We start from the raw sequence: 22,278 nt of genomic DNA, 5'->3' as shown, positions 1-22,278 counted from the left end.
AACAACAAACCTGTCTGAAAATCTCACTCCAAGTTTGCTCTTCTGTTTGGAGAAACACTTTTGGTCTCGTACCTCGTGGAAGAGACAAATGTCAGTTAATTCCTTCTGCCTGATTGTTCTGTCTCTCCAAATGGAAAGCTCAGCTGGGAAGAGGAGGAGAGGATGGTCCTGGCATTGCCAGAAGTTCTTTTGTGTCACTGGCTGCACTCTGGGTGATTGGCAGGTTCTTGGCAATGGGACCCCAACCGTTAAGATGAATGATCAGATCTGACTCACACATTTTCCATACTGAAAATGACCTTTGGCAGCAATTTCCTCATGCAAAATATGGACTGGCCTCTTGTATTTAAGAAAAAGAAAATATCAGAGGCTAATCACGCACGCTTGAAAATCATTAGTTGGTGTGTTTACTTTTCAGGAATATTTTCACCTGTAATTTGGCAGATTATTCAGTAAACTGCATTAAAAATAATTCCCCAAATATCCTAATAGCTGCAGGTTGCATGCATTTCAATTTTTTTAGAGAGTTGTGTCCAAGAATAGGCAAATTGCTGCTCCAGTCTCTCCAAGTCCTGATGCTTCTGGGGAAAGGAATATGTGAGCACAAGTGGAAACTTCTGGGGCCTGTGCAGGCACTCTGGGTTTGTGAAACTCCCCCTGAGCCCTGCAGTATTTTCCTTCCATCTTCCCCCTGAGTACTGGCAGCACTCAGGAATTGCTTCCCTCGGGATCTGAGGGAATATCCAAAGCTTTCCTCCTCCTCCTCCTCCTGCTTTGTGTTTTCTGTATTGTAGTACAGCAGGAATGGTTAAAGTTGTTTCAGCTTCAAAAAGAGATGGAGAAATTGAAGAAAGGAATTGGAATAATCCTGCATGAGGATGCACTTGGCTGTAATTAATTTTAATGGATTTTTGTCGGGGTGGCCCAATGTTTCGCTTTTATGTAGAATTCCATTTTAAATTTCGTGTCTATTCAGCAGATTTCTAAATAAATCTGAAAACAGGGACTGGAACATCTACAGGGAAGTGAATGGGAAGCTGTGGAGCTCCCTGCCAGGTGGGAATTGGGCTCTGCTCCCAGGGAACAGGGGCAGGATGAGAGGGAACGGCCTGAAGCTGCTCCAAGGGAGATTCACTTTGGACATCAGGAGGAATTTCAAGCAAGTCCATAAAAATGAACATTCCTAAAACAAAGCAACCCCACCCCCCACCCCCCCCAAATTCCTTAATGTATGCTAATTTTTAGTGCTAAAGCTTTTTTTTTTTTAAACCCCCCCCCTCCCCCCCCCAAATATAAACTTAATAAGAGCAAAATGCTAAGGACTTTCTAAATGTAATTTTATTGCATTTATCTCTCGGGCTGAAATTAATTATTCAGAGTCTTCATTAAAAATAAGCTTTGGTAAATGACATTTTAAACAGGCCCTCAGAAGTGGCTGCAAGGCGGGTGCTGATAAAGGACAGTGTCTAAAAGGTGGTGTAAAATACTTGATGTGACGACTTCCAGGGGAGTTGTTTTGGACAATTTGGGAAATGTAATGAGCACACACACGGTGCTGCTGGCCTGGGAGCTGCCAGCACTGTTTTATCGAGTGTTTGGTGGGGTTTTTTAAATGTTTGGTGCAGAGAAAAGAGATGGAAGTTGTCTTTTTTTAAAAATAAAAAGGTGTGGGTTTGAACAGGTGACTGTGGAAGTGCCCTAAACCCTGATTCTCCAGAGAATATCCAGGAAACCAACACATCCCCCCATTTCTTGCTTTCTTTCTAAAATCTGAGCTCCACGTGCACAGGAGGAGCTCTGGCAGAGCTTGCACTTGTCTGGGATGAGCCAAACATCTTCCAGAGCCTCCCTAGGTTTGCACTCCAGTGAGATTCCGTGAGGAATCCCGTATGTTGCAAGCAGCACATGCAGTCCCTGGAAGTGGGAGGCAGGGCATTGGAGCTTGGGGCTTTTGGAGCCAAAAAATCTGGGGTCAAGCATTTTATCTGTGCCAAAATTGGGATCCATTCATTGTTAGCTCCATGACAGGGCCTTATCTTTCCCTAATGAGGGATAATTTGGCACTTCAGCATTACCCAGACACATGAATGTTCGAGTGTGTGCTCTGCTACAGCTGTAGAAACACTCTGGTTGTCACCAGCTTGGCCTAATTTGTGTTTCAGCAATTAGCCAAGGGAAAATAAATGAGCACCAGGCACGTTTGGGATGTTGGAGCAGTGCAAACAAGAGCGGGCTGTTTTTTCCTCCCCTAAAAAAACCTTTTTTTGGGTTTTGGGAAGCAAAGGGGAACACAACCAGAATTTCTCTCCTGAAGTTCTCAGTGAGCACAGCAGGAACAGTTTAACCATCAAACCCACACCTCAGAATATTGAGTGATGGTGTGGCAGTAATGTTAATGATCCCTGCAAACAGATCAAGTGCTAATCTGCATGTGCAGACAGTTGTTTACTTCATATTTACTTTTGCAGTCCAGTGTAAACTTAGCACGTCTCGAGTTATTTCCTTCTCCATTGTCATCAGGAGTGATAAGAGGTTTTTCTGGTTTCTCACACACTAAATGCTTTTTGGTGTTTGGTTTTAGGTTTTTTTCATGTGTGAAATGCACACAAGAAGTAGTTGGGTCTTGTTTTTATTTAAAGTTACAGTCTGGCCCCGTTTGCTCTGATGCTTCTTGTGCTGTTCATCTCCCTGCCCTGGAGGACAACAGATGCTCTTTAACCAAACTCATCATCCACTTTTGCAATAAATCCGTTCAAATTCTTTTTTCCTGGGAATTACCCTACTGAAACTGGTGCATTACCATGTAAATTGGCCGCAGTACTTCTGCAAATGCTCTGATTCTCCCAGAAAGAATTTGGTGCAGCTGTGATTTACAGACTTCCCCCTGTGTGTCCTGAATTGATGAATTCCTTATTGCTTCCCCAGGGGTCATGGACCTTTATATAATTCCATTGGAGCCATCCATCCTCTCAAAAAGCTGGAGCACTCGAGGCGGTGCAGGTGTCAAACTCGATGGATTGCCGGCGTCAGCGCTTGATCCGCGCCCGCGATGTTGGGAGAGGGAGTGAGGCCTAGAGGCCTCCCCGGATTATGTAAACCAGAAACCTCTTCATGGATTATTTATCAGCTTTTCTCCTTTACATTTCCATTCCCTCTGTGATTTTTTTTTGCAGTGTTGTCCCTCAGACCACAGTGATCCTCAACAACGACCGGCAGAATTCCATCGTGGCCAAGATGGTGGGGCAGGAGGAGCCGCTGAGCAGAGCAGCGGATTCCCTGGAGAACATCCTCAGCAAGTTAGTAGCATTCCCTGGAATCCTCCCTTCATTCCCTCCTTGGGCAGGTCCAGTTTCAAAGGCAATTTGATGGGAACAACGAGGAATGCTCGAGGTAACAATGAGGGGAAACATTGAACCTGGGCTTGGATTGTTTCTCTTGCTTCCTTTGTGATGGGAGAGAACATCCTGGAGGAGCTGGGATTTAAGGAAGGCTTTGCCCTAGCTGTGGATTTTTCCATGGATGCACAATCCCATGGGCACACACCAAAATCCTGTATTTAACCAGCTGAATGTGCAGTTCAAGGAAAACTTGGACTATCTAAAGCAAATTTTAAGCAAGTGGTACTCCGAGTTCTGGGTAAAAAATGGCCTTAATTAAAATGCTTTCATAAATTACTTCAATATTTCTTCTGTTTTGCACACAGGGCCTAGACTTTTCCATTGAGGCACGTGTAGGAAGTTGATACCTAAGATCTTTTTTTCCTTCTGCTGTTTTTATTTTGCTGGATAGCTCCGAGTTACACAGGACCAGAATGGTTTAAAGGAGCTGATTTTATAGAACACATTTGTTTTATGGATTAGCGCTTTTAATTCCCTCCTAACAACGCGCAGGGCCACGAGTTGAACTCGCTAAGCCTGGAATTTGGATATTCCATGCTTGCATTCCTGCTTGAGGGGTTGTTTCCCCGAGGTCACCTCCGTTCCTTGCCCGCAGCGCGGTGCCTGGGCGCCGGCAGAACACCATCGTGGTGAAGGTGCCCGGCCACGACGACAGCCACAACGAGGACGGCGAGAGCGGCTCCGAGGCCAGCGACTCGGTGTCCAACAGTGGCCAGGTGGGCAGCCAGAGCATCGGCAACAACGTCACCCTCATCACCCTCAACTCCGAAGGTACGCGGGGATCGCCGGGAGGAGAATAAATGTGGGGAGGGAATGATCTGAGGGACACCTGGAAAATTCCTGCCTCGTGTCGTGGGTCTAAGCTGGAGTTTTTAGGCAGTGATCAGGCAGGAGTGAGGATTTTTGAATTATTTGCTTGCTTTGCCTCCTGAAAATATTTTTGAAGGTATCTGAACCCAGGATTCTTCGATTTTTGTAGATGTTCATGCAACATAGGAGTTATTAGAAAGAGATTTTGGGTTCTGTCCTGTTTGTTTGGGGTTGTTTCCAAGGGTATTTATTTCTTCTGGGGTCACTGGGGAATTACAGCAGGCTGAGACTGTGAAATTAAATATCAAATGTACTTTTTGTGGAGTCTGTTAATGTTCCTGTATCAGAAATAGTGTGGCCAGCAGGACTCGGGAGGGGATTGTTCCCTGTGCTGGGCACGGCTGAGGCCACATCTGGAGTTCTGGGGTCAGATTTGAGCTCCTCCAAGACAGACACTGAGGGGCTGGAGCATGTCCAGGGAAGGGAACGGAGCTGGGAAGGGTCTGGAGCACGAGGAGAGGCTGAGGGAGCTGGAAAGGGGCTCAGCCTGGAGCAAAGGAGGCTCCGGGGGGACCTTGTGGCTCTGCACAAGTCCCTGACAGGAGGGGGCAGCCGGGGGGGGTCGGGCTCTGCTCCCAGGGAACAGGGACAGGAGGAGAGGGAACGGCCTCAGGCTGGGCCAGGGGAGGCTCAGGGTGGACAGCAGCAGGAATTTCCCCATGGAAAGGGCGCTCAGGCCTTGGAAGTGCCCAGGGAGGTTTGGAGTGCCCATCCCTGGAGGTGTCCCAGGAAGGGCTGGAGGTGGCACTGAGTGCTCTGGGCTGGGGACAGGGTGGGAACTGGGCACAGGGTGGACTCTGATCCGGAGCTCTTTTCCAATCTCAATGATTCCAGAATTCTCACTGCTCTGTCAGCTGTGCCAGGAGCAAAGCTGCCAACATCAGGAGGATGTTTGCTGTATAATTCCCTTTCTGCCTTGGTCTGGCACAGCTTTGCATTACAAACATGATGTTTTACCCACTGCTGTGCATGTAAATTCTGAAGAAACACCTAATCCATTAATGTCTGCGGATCTGATTTCCCTCAGACCTTTGGAACAGTCATCCATTAAAAATCTCTGAGATTGATGAATGCTTTGAGGATCAGATCAGTGATGCCCCCTCCACCTGCCCTTGCCCTTGCACGGGAGGGAATTGCTAAGTGACTTCACCTGCAGGATGGCACAAATTCAATTATTAATAAAGGAAGAGATGGAGAATAACAGGGCTGGTGTGCTGGGAGAGGCAAAGTCACAGCAGCCCTTGGCTTTCATCAGCTGGGACAGAATTCCGGGTGACTCTGAGGGGTGCAGAGGTAAAACCTGCAGGGTTGAGGATGAAGAAGCCAGCCCAGGACTGAGACCACACACCAGGTGTTCAGCACAGCTCCAATCTGTCATCCTGGCTCTGGAAAGCAAAACTAAGCTGTGTTTATAGTTGGATTTATCTGACTTTGTGGCACTGAGCTGTGGATGTTTTCAGGATTTAGGGAATGGATTTCTGTGGAGGCACTGTTTGCTCTCTGCTGGGCTGCTTTCATGTAATCATGATAATTTAAAAATTAGTGTTATTGCCTTTCTATCCTTGAAAAATAATTGTACAGGAGCACTGAGCCCAGTTCCAGTAATGGTGTAGAACAAGGCTGGGTGTTTTGCCGACTGACCACTGTGACTTCATTCCATGTGGTTTTTTAAAGTCCAGTTAATTTTGGCATGAATGTGTTCTTATTGTGAGTTTTGGAGTGCAGCATCTTCTCACTTCAAACACAGCAGTGCATTTTATTTAATTGTGAACATTCTAATTAGCCTTAAAACCAATGAGCTTTGTACAGTTCAGTGTCTTGTGCAGAACAAAGAGCACAGGAAGAGCTTTTTTAGTTTCACTGATACAGCTTTGGAGTGGGAGAGCCATTAAGTTTTATACACTAAACATGAGGAAGTTTATTTTTATAATGGTTTATTTTATAATGGTTTGTTTTATAATGGTTTATTTTCTAATGGCTGCATGGGCTGGATGTGATGGCCCAATTTTCCTCTTCAGTTTTCACACACTGCACTTACACCTTCAGGGCGGTAAGAGAAGGAAAAGCTTGGTCTGTGCAGTTATTTTGAGACTATTTTCCTGTGCTTTCCAGAGTTGTTGTGCATTTATAAAGTTCTGAAGATTCTGAATTGGATTTCCCCACTCTGCTGCAGGTGGTCTTTAGTGTCCTTCTTGCACAGAACTTCTTTTGTGAATCAATTCTTTAGGCCTTCATAGCTCTGAAGATACTGAATCCTGGAATGGTTTGGGTTGGAAGGGACCTTAAAGCCCATCCAGTTCCAACCCTGACACCTTCCACCATCCCAGGCTGCTCCAAGCCCCAATGTCCAGCCTGGCCTTGGGCACTGCCAGGGATCCAGGGGCAGCCACAGCTTCTCTGGGCACCCTGTGCCAGGGCCTGCCCACCCTCCCAGCCAGGAATTCCTTCTCAATATCCCATCCATCCCTGCCCTCTGTTAGTTTGAAACCATTCCTTGTCCTGTCCCTCCAGTTTCTGATGCAGAGAATCTCAAGTTGGGAATGTAAACATGTATTTTTTGAGCAGATAAGGGCAGACTGCTCTGCACTGTGTGCTAATTAAAGGATGACTGATATTTTTTCCAGAGAAAACTCCTCAGTCACATTTTGTTTCTTCAACTTGGCATCTGAAGCAGTCATTTGATAATGGCAGCATTAAACAGCACTTAGGATTTGCTTTCCAAATGGGAATCCAAGCAGCTCTCTGTACGTGGCCCAGACTTATCTGTCCACAGGATTTTCCAGTCCAGGGCAGGATCAGATCTCACACGTGGGATGAGCCCTTGGAGCACTTTCCTGCCAAGCTCCTCAGACAGGCACAGTGAGAAGGAACTGGAGCAGAGCAGGAGTGAACCTTTTGTCCCCTAAAACAAAATGATGTGGAGCTGATGTGAAGACACTGATGAGGCTTCAGGACTTGGTAAAGCCAAAGAAAATTATAAAAATTGAATTGCTATGGGGTTTTTTTTCAATTATTGGGAGCCAGCAGATGAACAAGAGTCTCTTGCAGGTGTCTGCCACAGTGATATTTGGAGTTAATGCTGGCTCACCTCCACCCAAATAATACGACGAGGCTTTAAACAAAAAAAAGGGCAAAATCCAAACTAGAGATCTGATTTTCTGACATGAAACACATTTTCCAAGGTTTTAAAAAGCCCTCTGAGTCCATGGCTTTTAATTTTCTGAATTTTATTTGGATCTTTTTTTATCTGAACTTTTAATCTGATTGCATCCTTCCATGAGTCATAAAATAGGGGAATCTCCCTTGGATTTAACCAAAACTGAGGCTTATTCTTGACAAACAAGTGACCTCAGTGATGTTGTGCTGAGCCTGAAGAACCTGTGAGTGCAGGGGCTGTTTCCAGACTATCTCCTGCTCCTGGATCCACAGGGTCCTGGGAGTGAGCTGGGATTGTGTCTCCATCAGCCACAGCCTTTGTGTGCTATGGAATATTTACCTGGAGCACCAGATTCTTCTGGATTTAAACTGAAATAGGACAGGGAATCCATCCTGGAATGGATTTCCCAGAGCAGCTGTGGCTGCCCCATGATCCCTGGAAGTGTCCAAGGCCAGGTTGGATGGGGCTTGGAGCAACCTGGGGTGGTGGAAGGTGTTGGGATTGGAATTGGATCATCTCCAATGTCCTTTCCAACCCAAACCATTCCGTGATTCTGTGATTTTTCTTTGATATTCACAAGGAAATGAAACCTTTCTTTCCCCCCACAGAAGAACAGTCAGGTGAAAATCTCCATATCTGTGTCCAGGCCATGTGTGTTGCTCCTTTTCCAGAATTCCCAGTGTCTGATCTGCATTTTGTGCTGGGAGGAGGTTTTGGGGGAACTGCACTTTAAAGCTCTTTAACCTTTCTTTTAGCACAGCTTTCAATGCCACTGCTGCATCTGGAGCTGAATTTACAGCCTGCTTGTCCCTCCCTTCCACAGAATTAATGATTTCTAATTAATTAAGTCAGTGCTCTGGAGTCTCTGCCAATTAATCACAGCCCCTGTGAACTCTTGCTAATTGCCAGGAGCTCATTTAAAAGATCACAGAATCATGGAATGGTTTGGCTTGGAAGGGACCTTGAAGCTCATCTCGTTCCAACCCCCCACATGATGCTGATGTTGAATCTTCTATACATCAGCCAAAATATTACTTAATTTCTCTAGAAATGGAGGTTTATTTTTGTAGGTTAGGATTTATTTTTTGGGGGTTTATTTGAATTTTTTAAAGATTAATTCATCTTTCTGCCTCTCTGCACCCACCAGCCTTTTGCTGCCACTGCCAACTTTGCACCTAGCCTAGAGAGTAAAATAAACACAACTTCTTGGAGTGATGGAATGTGTTAATTCAAGTGTTTCTGTGGACAGGTGTTTCCTTTTGTTGTCCCTAGTTTTAAAGGAATGACTGACAGCTCCTAGGGAGAGAGCAGAGCCACCCTTTGCTTTTAGGCTCCCATGTCAGACCAGGGCAGCATATCCCCATGGAAAAACGTAACAGCTCAGTGGCTGTCACTTCCCTGGGTGGGAGAGCACGTCCAGAGCAGCCCCTGTCTGGTTTTTGTTCTCTTGACAGGGCTTTTCTTGCTGCTGACCCCAGGCTGGCTCCTCCTGTTCCCAGAGAAATCCTCGTTTGCGTGGCAGCCCCCGGCATGTCCCCATGCAGGGGGGGATGGAGGATCAGCTGTGCTGAAAGATAAATGCACTTAAATGCAGTGAAAAAGGGTCAAAAGCAGCACTGGAAAGCAAACTGGGTTCAGTAGAATGGAGATACAGGCAAATTCTGTGAGGTTGAAAAAAGAACATTGAAGAGGAACCAGAAATTAGTGTGGCATGGAAAGGAGGCTGTGAGGGCACAGAGGGAATCTGATAAAGCTGCCAGGACTTTCTGCACTGGAAGTAGAAATGATCAAGAGCCACTTCTGTGATCTAATATTTGGTGCAAAAAAAAGGCAAGGAAGCACCTCTCCTCTCAAAGGGCAGCAGGGTCCTCAGGAAGATTCCCAGGATCACAGAATGGCTGGGATTGGAAGGGAGCTCTGGAGATCATCCAGCCCAAGGCAGGGGCACCTGGAGCAGGTGGCGCAGGAACACGTCCAGGTGGGACTGGAATGTCTCCAGACAGGGAGACCCCACGCCCTCCCTGGGCAGCTGCTCCAGGCCTCTGCCACCCTCCAGGGAATGAAGTTCTTCCTCAGGTGATTAAGGACAGAAAAATAGGGCAAAATGAGAAGGTGTGTGATGAACTGAGCTGCAGCTGAGTGTGTGCAGTTGTGCTTCACTGAGCTTAAGGGAAATGTGTTCCTTGACTCTGCTCTTCCTCCCCAGCTCAGATTTATGGATTTTTTGGGAAGTCTTTAAGGAACAGCAGCAGGTGGCTGTGGCTGTGCAGTGCTGGTGGGGTTGGAGTCTGGCTCTTACAGTGGATGCACTAAATAACCCACCTCCCCCAGATTCCATCCAGATACCACCTATAAAGCCTGCTGCTGCACCCAAAGAACCATTCCAAATGCCTTAGAGGGTGTCTGAGTGCTGGGAGCCTCCAGTGATCCCTATTTAGTCAATAGTGTTTATGTATTTAATTGTTCAGAGAGAATTTCCATCCAATTCCCAACCTGATTTCTCCTTCCTTATCCATTCTCTCTCTTCCACACCACACCAGAGCTCGGGGCATTTGTGCCTCACCCAGAACTGGCCCTGGATTTCCTCTTTTCACCAGATTTTTGGGTGCCAGTCCTGTGTTTGCTCCCTGCAAAGTACCAGATGTGTTGGCAGCCTGGCAGGAATGATTTTGATATCAAATAAGGAATAATTCAGCTTTTGTGCCCTCACTGCAGTGAGGCAGTGGATTCATGGTTAACTTCAGTCATGCTTAATGCAAAATGGTTATAAAATAAATTCCCTTTCTGTTGAAACTTTGAAAGCAGGAGGAAAATGCAAGAGATAATTTAGTGGGGGGATTGTGGTCATAGGTCAGAATAACAAGATAATGTCTTTTTTTCCAGGCTGGGAGCAATAAAAGAACAGTTGCATGTGGTAAAAACAGTATGTTCTGGACTCTGTGCCAGCAGAAAAAAAGAGAGGATTTTGCAAATTGAACAAAATCTTTGGTTCATGTAGGTTAACAACGTTTGTTAAAAAAGTCTGCAGGCAAAAGGTGTTCCATAAGGAAGAGAAATTCCTATATCCAGCAGCAATCCTGTGAGCTTTAGGGAAGTAAGGCTGTGATAGGCTGGAGGATAATTTATTCAGGCTTCCTAGAATTTCTTTGAAAAACGTACACATTGATCCAGAGATGTTTTTGCTTCGCCACATCTGCCCAAAATTTTCTAACCCAGTCCATTTATCTTGAGGAACAGCCTGTTGTTTTCCCTGATAATGGTAACCAGACTTGTGGTGAGGCCAGACACAGTGGCATGCAAAACAAGGCACAATTCATCCAAACCACTTTATTTTTCAGATGGCACCTGGTACTGGGAGCAGAAAGCAGCCAGTGTGACCTGTCCTGGCTTGGGATAAAAAGGAAAGGATCAAATTAAAAAAAAAAAAATATATAAACAATTTGCAAGTGTATAAAAAATATATTCAGGACAGGGCATGAAGTTCTGATTTCAGCAGAAAAAAGCTTGAGGGATGAATTGCTACATACAGCAATAATAAATATTTTTTCTTGCAATTTACTAAATATAAGATAGAAATTCCTCCCTGGGAAGGTGGGCAGGCCCTGGCACAGGGTGCCCAGAGCAGCTGTGGCTGCCCCTGGATCCCTGGCAGTGTCCAAGGCCAGGCTGGACATTGGGGCTTGGAGCAGCCTGGGACAGTGGAAGGTGTCCCTGCCATGGCAGGGGTGGGAGGAGATGAGTTTTAAGGTCCCTTCCAGCCCAAACCATTGCCTGGTTGTGTGTGTGGCTCTGTTGCAGCTGATAAAATGCTGTTGCAGTGATAAATCAGGATTGCACAATCCAACGTTTGCCTCATCCTGTCGTTATTCATCTCTATAAACTCGCCCCTGACATGTGGGGTGACTCAACCCAAAGGTCGTGGTGGAAAAGCAGTTTGGAGTGTTTTGAGCTGCTTTTATGTTATATTTTATTGAGTACTTCTGGCTTGTAGAGTGATAAACCCCAGTGCAGGATTTGGAAATCCAGATGGTGCTTGCTCTGGGTCCTGCTCGGTGTGAAAAGGAGATGCTGCTTGGCCTGAACTCTGTCACCTTCTTTGGGGACTGCAAGGGTTATGGAAAGCAGGAACTGGTGACTTTGTCTATACCACAAAGGTCTCCTTTAAGGTCATCTAATGAAAGAAAAGTCCTGTAATTGGATGTTGTTCACGATAAATGACTGTAAAGCTCTCCATGGAAGGGCTGAGCGACCCCTGAGTCAGAAAACCTTGTTTTACTCCACAAAGCTGAGCAAACATGGAAATCAAATCCAAATGGTCCGTGTCAGTGGACACTGAAATACTGCTGGAGTGCTTTCTGCCCAGCTCCTATTAGCAGTGTGAGGAATTCTGGAAGTTTGGTTTGTGTCTGGAATGGGAGTCTCATCCTCAGCCCTGTGTTCCATCCTCCACTTGAGTGGGGATTGGTCCTGAGCTCTGTTCCAGTTTCTGGTTAGTCTTGAATCCACTACTTTTGGCATTGCCTGCACAGGTTAATTGAAGTGAGGGCCTAGTATTCCTTTGAATTTAATTTATTTATTTCATTAGATCCTTAGTATTCATTTTTTCCCCCTGACAATCTGACAAACTGGAAAGAAAGAAAAAAGCTTCTTAATATATTGAGTATGTGTGTAGGTGGGTATAGCTGTGCTGCTGATGATCTTATATTTGAATAAGAAGGAAGATGATTAGTGATTGATTAATTATCTTTCTGCTGGGTCTGGTCCTTGGTAAAGTGTTATCTAGAAAATAATGCAGCCAGTAAATATAAGGAATAACCCCAAATTCTGATTGGGATCTCTGGCTACATCCTAAATGATTCTCATTGCTTGATGTACTCCTTTTAAATGATTAAACAAGTTCCTGTTCACTATTGATTATCATTTCTTAACTCTGTAATCTTGCTTAGCCTTGTTTTAATCTCATGGGTTTGGGGTTGGGGAATAATAAAGTTCAAAGCTATTGGCTGCTTCAAATTTGCTGTGCTTTGAGAATATCCCAGAGGTGCAGTAATGTTCATTTTTAGGGGATGAGAACACTGGGCCTGGAGTGGTTTCTTAATAATAGAGATCTCTGAGGGCAAGTTGGCCATCTGGACTGGCTGCACCAGTTCCTGTGTCGGCCAGAACGTGAATGACAATAATTTTTGTTCACTGTTGGGGTGAATTTGGGTTTCTTTCTCTCAGTAGCCGACGTCGCGGGCCCGCTGTGCTCAGCTGGGAAGCAAACTGGGGGAGATCCATGCAAACTTCAGGAATGCTGGCTGTCTCCTGAGCCTGCCTCTCTGCTCAGGCTGTCCCAATCTGTGTTTCAGAGGATTACCCCAACGGGACGTGGCTGGGCGACGAGAACAACCCCGAGATGCGGGTGCGCTGCCCCATCACGCCCGCGGACATGCTGCACATCAGCACCAACTGCCGCACGGCCGAGAAGATGGCCCTGACCCTGCTGGATTACCTCTTCCACAGGGAGATCCAGGCCATCTCCAACCTCTCGGGCCAGGGGAAGCACGGCAAGAAGCAGCTGGATCCTCTCATGATCTACGGGATTCGCTGTGAGTGAAGCGTGGGAGTTGGGAGGGCGCGGGTAAGGCAGAAAGCGACGCGGGAAATGGTATTTGAAGAGTGTTTGATGTGTGTGGAGATGTTCTGTTGGCTTCTGCTTGTGAAGGAGGTTTAGGATTTTTAGGAAGAAATCCTAATGGGCTGGTTTGCTTCACTTGGTGGGTATTCACCAGAAATTCCTCAGCCTTTTATTCTGAGTTCTGACTTCTTTGCAACCGCCATCTGTGAGCGCAGTAAATATTGTAGAAATAATAAGTAACACAAATTTCGATGCTGTTCAGGTGCTCAGACCAGCACGGTCCTGAACCTTCGTTTCTGACTTCCCATTTACGTCTGTTTTTTCAAAAGGCTTGCTCAGATTGTGATGGAAAAAGTTGGCAATGTCAGGATCATAAAATCTGTGGATTCACAGCAGGAATGCACAGGGTGCTGATGGATTTCTGTCTGCTCCATGTGCACGAGTCTTTGGATGATTTAAGCTGTTAGGGAGCTCTGAACTGATATTACCTGTGTTAAAGGCACAATATTTGTTCATTTAAAAGGAATCAAATGTGGAACAAAGGCACAGCCACTGGTTTGAAATGAAAAGAGGAATCTGGACATGTGCATCGTGTTCTGGTGTGGCGACTTCTAGGGAGCACATTGAGGACAGCCAAGTCTGTTCCCTGTGCTTTATTTCCAGGAAATTAGGATAACCAGGACTTTGGGAGAAGGTTCTTCTGCCAGGTGGTGGTTGAGCACTGGAATCAGGGAATGGGCACGGCCCAGAGCTCCAGGAGCGTTTGGACAGCACTCCCAGGGACAGGCTGGGATTGTTGAGGGTGTCTGTGCAGGGCCAGGAGTGATCCTTGAACTGGATTCTAATAAACCAGGAGGTCTCTTGTTGCTCTAAGATTCTTTATAGTCACATTTTGTGTAGGTCACCAGTGGACCTGCAGCAGGAATTGTTTGTTCTCCTGGTGAGTTTTGTATGGAATTGGCAATTTGAAATGCCAGGTAAGGCTTAAAAGAACGTGTCAGCAAGGGAATATTTGGGGTGGTGTTTGAGGAACTGGCTGTGTGGTAGTTACAGGGAAGGGAGTGTGTGAACGGTGTTTGATGGTGGCAGGAAACATCCTGTTGACCTGCTGTTGTTTCCAGTGGTTTTCAGGCTATTTTGGGGAAATTGGAAACCAAATCCAACCCACTCAGGTGGCTGCATTAGGGCAATTTTTGCTTCATTATTTACCTGAAGCAGAGGACCTCAGGCTTCTTTTACAAGTACATTAAATATGTGTTTTTAAGAGAGATGGTAATTCAAATTAATGCTGCTCTCCAAAGCGTTTTTGTCTGCTGATCTCATCAGCGTCACTGATGCTGTTCCTGTGCTTTTTTAAAACAGGGATTTTCGTTGGGAGCTTTTAGAAACACTAAGAAATGGATCTTGCTCCAGTGTTAAAGCAGTTCCCAGGTAGTTCTTTCCCCATCCCTTAAATGTGAGAGCACAAATCACATGGGTCAGTTTGTGACTGGTTGTGGAGGAAGATGAGATGTTTGCCAGTGTGAGCATGGGGAAGGAATGTGTCCATGTGACCAAGGGCTCAAGCTGGGGATTATGTCATTGCTGTGAGGCATTCTGACCGTGACGAAATCGGATTATGGAAGTGATCCCTGCAGCTGGAGAAGGTCTGGAATGGCACAGATGTGAGAGCAGGGGATCATGAGCAGCAGTCAGTGTCTGACTTGATGGCATGAGCACGGTTTGGGATCCAGGTATCTGAAACAACTTCATTCCTTCCTAACGTTGGCTGCTGTGTTGCTTTCTTTTGGGAGCCAGGCCATAAAAAACCGGGGATTTCTGGCAGAAAGAGACCCTGTGTGGATCTGGCCAGAGATGACTGGTTTGGGTAGTGAAATGTTGATGCTTCTTGAGATTTGCTACCATCAAGGACAGAGAATCCTGTGGCAACCAGTGAAGAAAACACACGAAAAGTTGATGGAGCAGCAAATTTAACAGCAAGAACAGTGCTCCAGAAATGATGATTTCACTTAATAACCTCATTTGTCATCACTGGGAGTAATTAAGTGGGAGTGGAATTGGATTCCAGCAGCCTGGTGAGGAATGTGGAGGACTCAGCTCTCGAGGATGGGATGGTGCCCATGCTCAGCTCAGTGGCAAAACTCCCGCTGAGTTCACGTGTGCCATGATTCCATCCCTGCATTCCCTGACTGGGAAGAGCCCTGCCATCCCATATCCCCTTTCCCAGTCCACACACATCTGGTTTTCATCCATGAAGTGTTGTCCCAGCAAATCGACCCGAACCCGAGTTTCCCTGGCATGGGAACCCCTCGGTGCTGGTCCCAACAGTGGGATTTGCTCCTGCTTTGATGCCTTAATTCAAACAGAAATGAAGAATCCAATGTCATCAGCCTGGCCTGTGCCAATCACAGCCAGAGGAGCCCAAGGAAATAGAAAGGATTTTATTTCTCCTTTCGTTTCAAGTTTCTTGCAGTTTGTCAGTGGAAAGATATTCCATCCTTTTTTTTCTTTCTTCTGCAAGAAAACCACCAAGCAAATCTGTGTTTAATAGAGAAAGTATTTTATATAATATGCAGAAAGTATAGAAAACGAAGAGATGTGTGCTTATTAAAAATTCTTGATGCTCTGCAAAAGGTTTACCACAAGAGGAGAGGAAAGTTTATCTTTGCAAGTCTAAAATTTCACTTGGGGTAGGAATTTGCTTGTGGGGTGGCAGTGGTATTGAGGAGAGTTTTTGGGCAAAAAACCAGAATGACTTAAACACAATCTCTGTCATTAAATAGCTCATTACCTCAGCCCTGCTAAAAATGGAGACGTTTGCTGGTGAAATCCGATACAAGAACATCCTCAGCTGTAATTTTCTGTGCCTAGCAGAAAATACAGGTTTAGCTCTTTGGAGATTTTACAGCAATTTCCACGAGCGAGTTGGAAAATACCAGATTCCCAAATTCAGAATTTTGCAGTTACAAGAAACAGTGTAATAGAAAAGATGGTTTTCCGTGGAAAAAAGGGAGAGGGCAGTTCTGAAGCTCAGAGAAGAATATTTATCAGTAGCCCTTATTCTAAGTAATTAAATGAATTAATGAATTACAATCTAAGTAATTAAATGAAAGCAAAAGAACATTAGTTATTTAGAATATATTTTTGTATCTATTTTATACATATTGTTGTGTGTAACTTTGTGTATCATTTCTCTGCAAGCCTCTTGCTCTGCCCGTGGCTTTTTGTAGACTCTCACCAATCATTTTTCCACTTATTTGTCAGTTCTGGTTAATTTTAATTTTAATTCTGGTTAATTATTCCAAGAGGATGGAAGAGCAGAACCTCCAAATTTAATGCAGAATTTGTGCTCGGGTGGAGGAAGGAGATCCAGATTCATGAATGCATTAAGAGGAACCTTGTGTTATTGGACCCCAAAATTCCTGTTTTGGCTCCAGACAGCATCTGTTGCTCAGGGAATTATTTATGCACATGGAAATAACTCTCGTGTTAGGGACAGGATCGTTGCTGAAAAAAAAACCCCTCAAAAACATAAATCTCCCACCCAAACCCTCCCGTGCTCACAGAGGGGAGGAAACCTTGGTGAAAAATGTTGGTGAATTTTCCCATCTGCTTCCAAGACTATTTCATAGTGTGAATTTTCCCGTTTTTCCGTTCAATTTCATCCAGAATACACCCCTGTCTTTGAAATACCACAAAACAAAGTGTTAGCTGGGGATAGCTAATGATCAAATTGGATTTTTAACTCTGAATGGTGCATTTTCTGCTTCAAATGCCAAATAACTTCCCTTTTTAAGACACGAAAATGCAGCACAGAAAGAAATCCCTCATCAAAGCTTGGTGTTGCTGTTATATAAAACATTGCTTCCAGGAGGGATGGGAGCACTGTTCCTACTGCAGGAGTTGAAAGAGATGTTAATACACTCTGAAAGGAGTTGTGTCCTCAGCAGAGGCCAAATGGAATTAAACACTGGCTCTGCTTCCCAAAAATCCACACACCAGTGCTGGGGCTGCAGCCCACACACGGCTGCTTAATAGGAAACACATTTGGCTGTGGAATTGATGTCAGTGAGATGAGTTTATGTATGGAGAGAGAAACAGAAATAGAAATGTTGGTGCACACACCTGAGGCCCAGGCAGGTTGGGCCGGTTGAAGCCGCCGCCGGTGTCGTGGAAAACGTGTGGGGAGCTCAGCACTGCTGCTCCAGCTCTTAATGAAGAGTTTGAGCTTAATAACAGCACAGGATAAACAGCAAATCTGTCACATTTCTGTCCTCCTCGAGGATTGTCCTGCTTGGAAATACCGGAGGAAGGGCAGGAAGTTCTCATGGATGGACTGAGCTCTGTTTCTCACCAGAGGATCTGTGTTGTGAGGCACTCCAGGCTGGTGCTGGTTTATGGGATGTTTGTCATGGAATTCTGGAATGGTTTGGGTTGGAAGGACCTTGAAGATCCAGTCCCACCTCCTGCCATGGGCAGGGACACCTTCCACTGTCCCAGGCTGCTCCAAGCCCCAATGTCCAACCTGGCCTTGGACACTGCCAGGGATCCAGGGGCAGCCACAGCTGCTCTGGGCACCCTGTGCCAGGGCCTGCCCACCCTCACAGGGGAGGATTCCTCCCAATATCCCATCCATCCCTGCCCTCTGGCACTGGGAAGCCTTTCCCTGTGTCCTGTCCCTCCAGGCCCTTGTAAATCATTTCTCTCCATCCTCTGTCTCCCTTCAGGTGCTCTAAACAAACATTGCAGTTTGCACTGAAAATACAAAATGTCATCAGTATTTTCTATTCTTTTACTTTTCCACCTCCAAAAGCCTTTTTTATTACTGCATTTTTATTAATTCCACCAATTTTTCCTTGTTCCTCATTTCCTTCCTAATATTTGTACCGTTTTTTTGCGTTTTCTTTGTCTTCCTTTCATTTCCTGTTTATAATTTTGGGCTTCTCGTGTCTCATTTCTGAATGTCCCACAAGTCACTGGCTGTTAGAGTATTTAATAACATCCCATGGTTTAAAAGTGTGACACCTACGTGCTGCAATCCTGAACGTCAGCAGTTGTGGATGTGCATCCAGACCTTGGATTCCGTCTGGAGATGCTGGAGAGCCTCAAGGAAAATGATCCAAATTGGCATTTTGTCCCGTGTCTTTAACATTTCATCAGCACCAGAAGCTGATGGATTTCTGTGATTAGGATATCAGTAACTGTTGTTTCAATCCCTCCCCTTTACAGACAGGGATCAGCCATGGATAGTCTGGAGGAACAGGACCGTGGCACTGCTCAACGCAGGAATTTCCTGAGGATCCCTGAGCTGTTGAACCCATCTGCTGTTTCCTCATGATACAGGATAATAACTCCTCTTCCCAGCGATGGTAGCCTGAACAGGAGTCCTGTGGTTTGTGTCTGATGGATGAGCTAATCCTGTGGTCCTTGGATATACTTTTTGCCAACATTTTCTTCTCCCAGTGATAAATACCACAGGCTGTAGTTCTTGGGAAATAAAGACCGACTTCAGCCTGTTCCTGTGGTGTTATCACAGAACCCTGGAATTGTTTGCTCTGGAAAGGATGTAGATCAGTCCTTCCCAACGCCCTGGATGGGCAGGGACACTTTGCACTAGACCAGGTTGCTCAGGTCAGATGCTGTGGGACATTTCTCCTCCTCTGGATGGCTCAGAGGTTTCATTTCAGGTTGAAGGATTGAGTAGAAGCAGAGGAGAATTTGCCCAATTCTGCAGCATCGTGCCCGTGGCAGCTGAGGGGAGTCGGAGCAGGTCCTGCTGAGCTTTGTGCTGGTCAGAACCTGGACTCTGAGCCTTGCCAGGGCTCTGCTCCCCATGGCAGGGTCAGGAAAGTGGGGCTGGGCTTTGCTGGGAAGGCCACGAGTGCTGGCTGTTGTCAGGGGCAGAACAGAGGAGAGGCTGCAGAGCTGTTGACCTCTCCCCTCCTCAGGAGTGAAGTCTAAGAGCTCAGCACGTCTTTAAAAAGCAAGAAGTGAAAGAAATCATTTCTGTTGGGCTTTTCTCCTCTCTGAAGAGCTTTAATTCCTGTGGGTCCAGCGCCCTCGGGAAGGACCTCGTGCTGCTGCTGCTGCTCTCACACCTTGTCTCCCTCAGAGCTGCACAAGTCTGGCTTCAGTTCCACAGAGCTGCTGCTTTGTGAATCAATTAAATGCTGCCACATGCAGGGCACTGATAACCTCTTTTGAGGCCAGGCGAGGAGATAATGGGAGAACCCACCGAGTTTATCTCAGCACCACAGTTCTCATCCATGGCATTCAATGCTGGCACTTGCTTTCAGCTGGAACTCGGTGCTGCCCCGAGTTTGCTTCTTTCCTGGGCACTTCTCTTGATTTCAATTATTTTTCTGGCCAGTCCCTGTTAATAAACTGAAAAAAAAAGGCAGCAATTTTGAGGAAACAAAAGAAATGGTGTGTTTTCTCTTCCCTCCTCACACTTCTCCTGTTGTCCTTGCATTATACAAGGGAGGAATTAAATTTTCCATTCTTGGAAAAGCAGCAGTGGAGTCTGTCAGTCCCCACTGATGTGTGTGATGTGCTGTCAGGCACTTGTGAGTCCTGGGCTCTCCAGAAAATAGAAAATGAACGTATGAGGTCACTTGGACCATCTCTTTCCACACTCCTTCCATCCCTCAGTGCTTTTTCCCTTTTGGCCAGACGTAGTTCAAGTATGTGCTGAGGTGTGCAGGTCTTCACTGCTGGAGAGGCAGCTAAAAACAGTGCTGTGAGGCTGGGCATAGAAAAGCAGCTTTTTCAGGGGCTTTAAGTGTTGTTTCAGGAGGGTATAAAGGAAAAAAGGGCAACTTGGGTAATTTGAAGATGGGCTCTTTGGGAAAGTTACTGCTGCAGCTGCTGGAACTCAATTAAGTGCTGGTTTTTGTAACGATAATCCAGGGAGTTTGCATGGATTTCAGAGGTCATTAGATATTAGATTATCATTATTAGATTAGATATTCCTGTATTAACAACCCCTGGTGTCAGCAAGGAGCACTGGGCTGCTCAGAACTCATGTCTTGGGTGTGATGTGCAAGGCTTCCCTTTATCAGCACGGAAGATCCACCCCAGCTCTGGAGTTCCAAGTGGAACAGAGGCTTCTTTGTGTCCCTGTTGTACCCAGGCTGTTTTCCTTGGGCTGATTCCTCCCACATGGAACTTCCCCAGTGTTTTGACTGTCTGCAGTGGAATCACTCCAGCCCTGCTGTCCCTTCAGGGCTGGTTCAGAGGGTGCAGGGTGTGCTCTGCTCTCCCCACGTGCACAGGAGGCTGCTGCTTCCCCACCGCCACTCAGGCAGAAATAAAACCTCCCCCTGAACTTCCAGCAGGCTCCAAACAAGAAATATTTGCTATTGAAAGCCTATAAATGGTAAAAACTGAGCTTTTGTGGGGTGGTTTGGGAAGACACTCGGAGTCCGAGGAAGTATTTGATCCCTGACATTTGGAGAGAGGAAAAGCAGCTCAGCCTGGGCATGGACTGATCAGCCCCAAACTAACCTCCATCCCTCTGGAAAAGGCACTGCTGCCTGCGGGGAGAGCTGGCACTTCTGGGACACAATTCCAGAAAGCTGCAGAGCTTTTCCTTCCCTGCCTTTGAACTTCCTGCTCTGCCTTTCCCAAGGGCTAAAACAGGGATCGAGGAGATGCCTGGAGCTGGCTGTGAGTTGATGATCCCATCGGGATGAGCCCATTGGGATGATCCCACTGGGATGCGCCCACTGGGGTGAGCCCATCGGGATGAGCCCATCAGGATGAGCCCATTGGGATGATCCCATCGGGATGAGCCCATCAGGATGATCCCATTGGGATGGGCCCACTGGGATGAGCCCATCAGGATGAGCACAGGATGAGCCCATTGGGATGGGCCCACTGGGGTGAGCCCATCGGGATGAGCCCATCAGGATGATCCCATTGGGATGGGCTCACTGGGGTGAGTCCATTGGGATGAGCCCATCAGGCTGATCCCATTGGGATGGGCCCACTGGGGTGAGCCCATTGGGATGAGCCCATCAGGATGATCCCATTGGGATGGGCCCACTGGGATGAGCCCATTGGGATGAGCCCATCAGGCTGATCCCATTGGGATGGGCCCACTGGGATGAGCCCATTGGGATGAGCCCATCAGGATGATCCCATTGGGATGGGCCCACTGGGATGAGCCCTTTGGGATGAGCCCATTGGGATGAGCCCAGAATGATCCCACTGGCATGAGCCCAATGGCATGAGCCCTTTGGGATGAGCCCATCAGGATGAGTCCATCAGGATGATCCCACTGGGATGATCCCACTGGGATGAGCCCATCAGGGTGAGCCCATTGGGATGCGCCCACTGGGATGAGCCCATCAGGATGAGCCCATCAGGATGATCCCACTGGGATGAGCCCACTGGGATGAGCCCTTTGGGATGAGCCCATCAGGATGAGTCCATCAGGATGATCCCACTGGGATGAGCCCACTGGGATGAGCCCTTTGGGATGAGCCCATCAGGATGAGTCCATCAGGATGATCCCACTGGGATGAGCCCACTGGGATGAGCCCACTGGGATGAGCCCACTGGGATGAGCCCATTGGGATGAGCCCAGAATGATCCCACTGGGATGAGCGCACTGGGATGAGCCCATTGGGATGAGCCCACTGGGATGAGCCCATCAGGATGAGTCCATCAGGATGATCCCACTGGGATGAGCGCACTGGGATGAGCCCATCAGGATGATCCCATCAGGATGAGCCCATTGGGATGAGCCCAGGATGATCCCACTGGGATGAGCCCATGGGGATGGCAAGCGCCCAGCATGTGCCGCCAAGGAAAACTCCCTGCTGGCTTCACACAGCCCCTGCTGCCCTTCCCAAGCCTTTGGAAAGAGTTGGCACAGCACAATTCCATGCTGGGGGGATTTCTTCCCATTCGACTCGCAGCCTCCCAGACTGGGAATCTGACACCCCACTAGATGGCAATATTTGAATGCTGATGGCTCCTTCCATAAATCGGAATAAAACGGGTTCTGCTTGTTGTAAAATAGGTAAAAATAGCCTGGCTGCGTTTCCAGAGAGGTGCTGAGGTGTGAGTGTAGGAGCTCTCCTGCTCTGGAACAGGATTCCTTGGTGGAATTTGGAAATTCTAGGTCCTAATTAACTTGAATTTTTTATTTTTGCAAGTTCTGGTAGGGTTCTTTTAATTCGAAGAACAAAGGCATTTAAAATAATTAAAACTTTCTCATCTCCTCT

General features: G+C 46.7%; 1 protein-coding gene across 2 annotated transcripts in view; it reads left to right on the top strand.

The window, feature by feature from the left end:
• Positions 1-22,278, top strand: part of LOC125332117 (BTG3 associated nuclear protein) — a 115,648-nt gene that overhangs the window by 23,232 nt on the left and 70,138 nt on the right. For both annotated transcript variants that reach the window (XM_048316751.1, XM_048316750.1), the window contains exons 5-7: positions 3,174-3,296; positions 3,994-4,169; positions 12,777-13,016. In XM_048316751.1, coding sequence (XP_048172708.1) covers positions 3,174-3,296; positions 3,994-4,169; positions 12,777-13,016 — 539 coding nt within the window. The remainder of the gene's footprint in view (positions 1-3,173; positions 3,297-3,993; positions 4,170-12,776; positions 13,017-22,278) is intronic.

The sequence above is a fragment of the Corvus hawaiiensis genome, chromosome 12 (assembly GCF_020740725.1).
Source record: "Corvus hawaiiensis isolate bCorHaw1 chromosome 12, bCorHaw1.pri.cur, whole genome shotgun sequence".
In the NCBI taxonomy this organism is placed as follows: Eukaryota; Metazoa; Chordata; class Aves; order Passeriformes; family Corvidae; genus Corvus; species Corvus hawaiiensis.
Note: the sequence above shows the minus strand (reverse complement) of the source record. Positions and strands in the feature narration are given on the sequence as shown.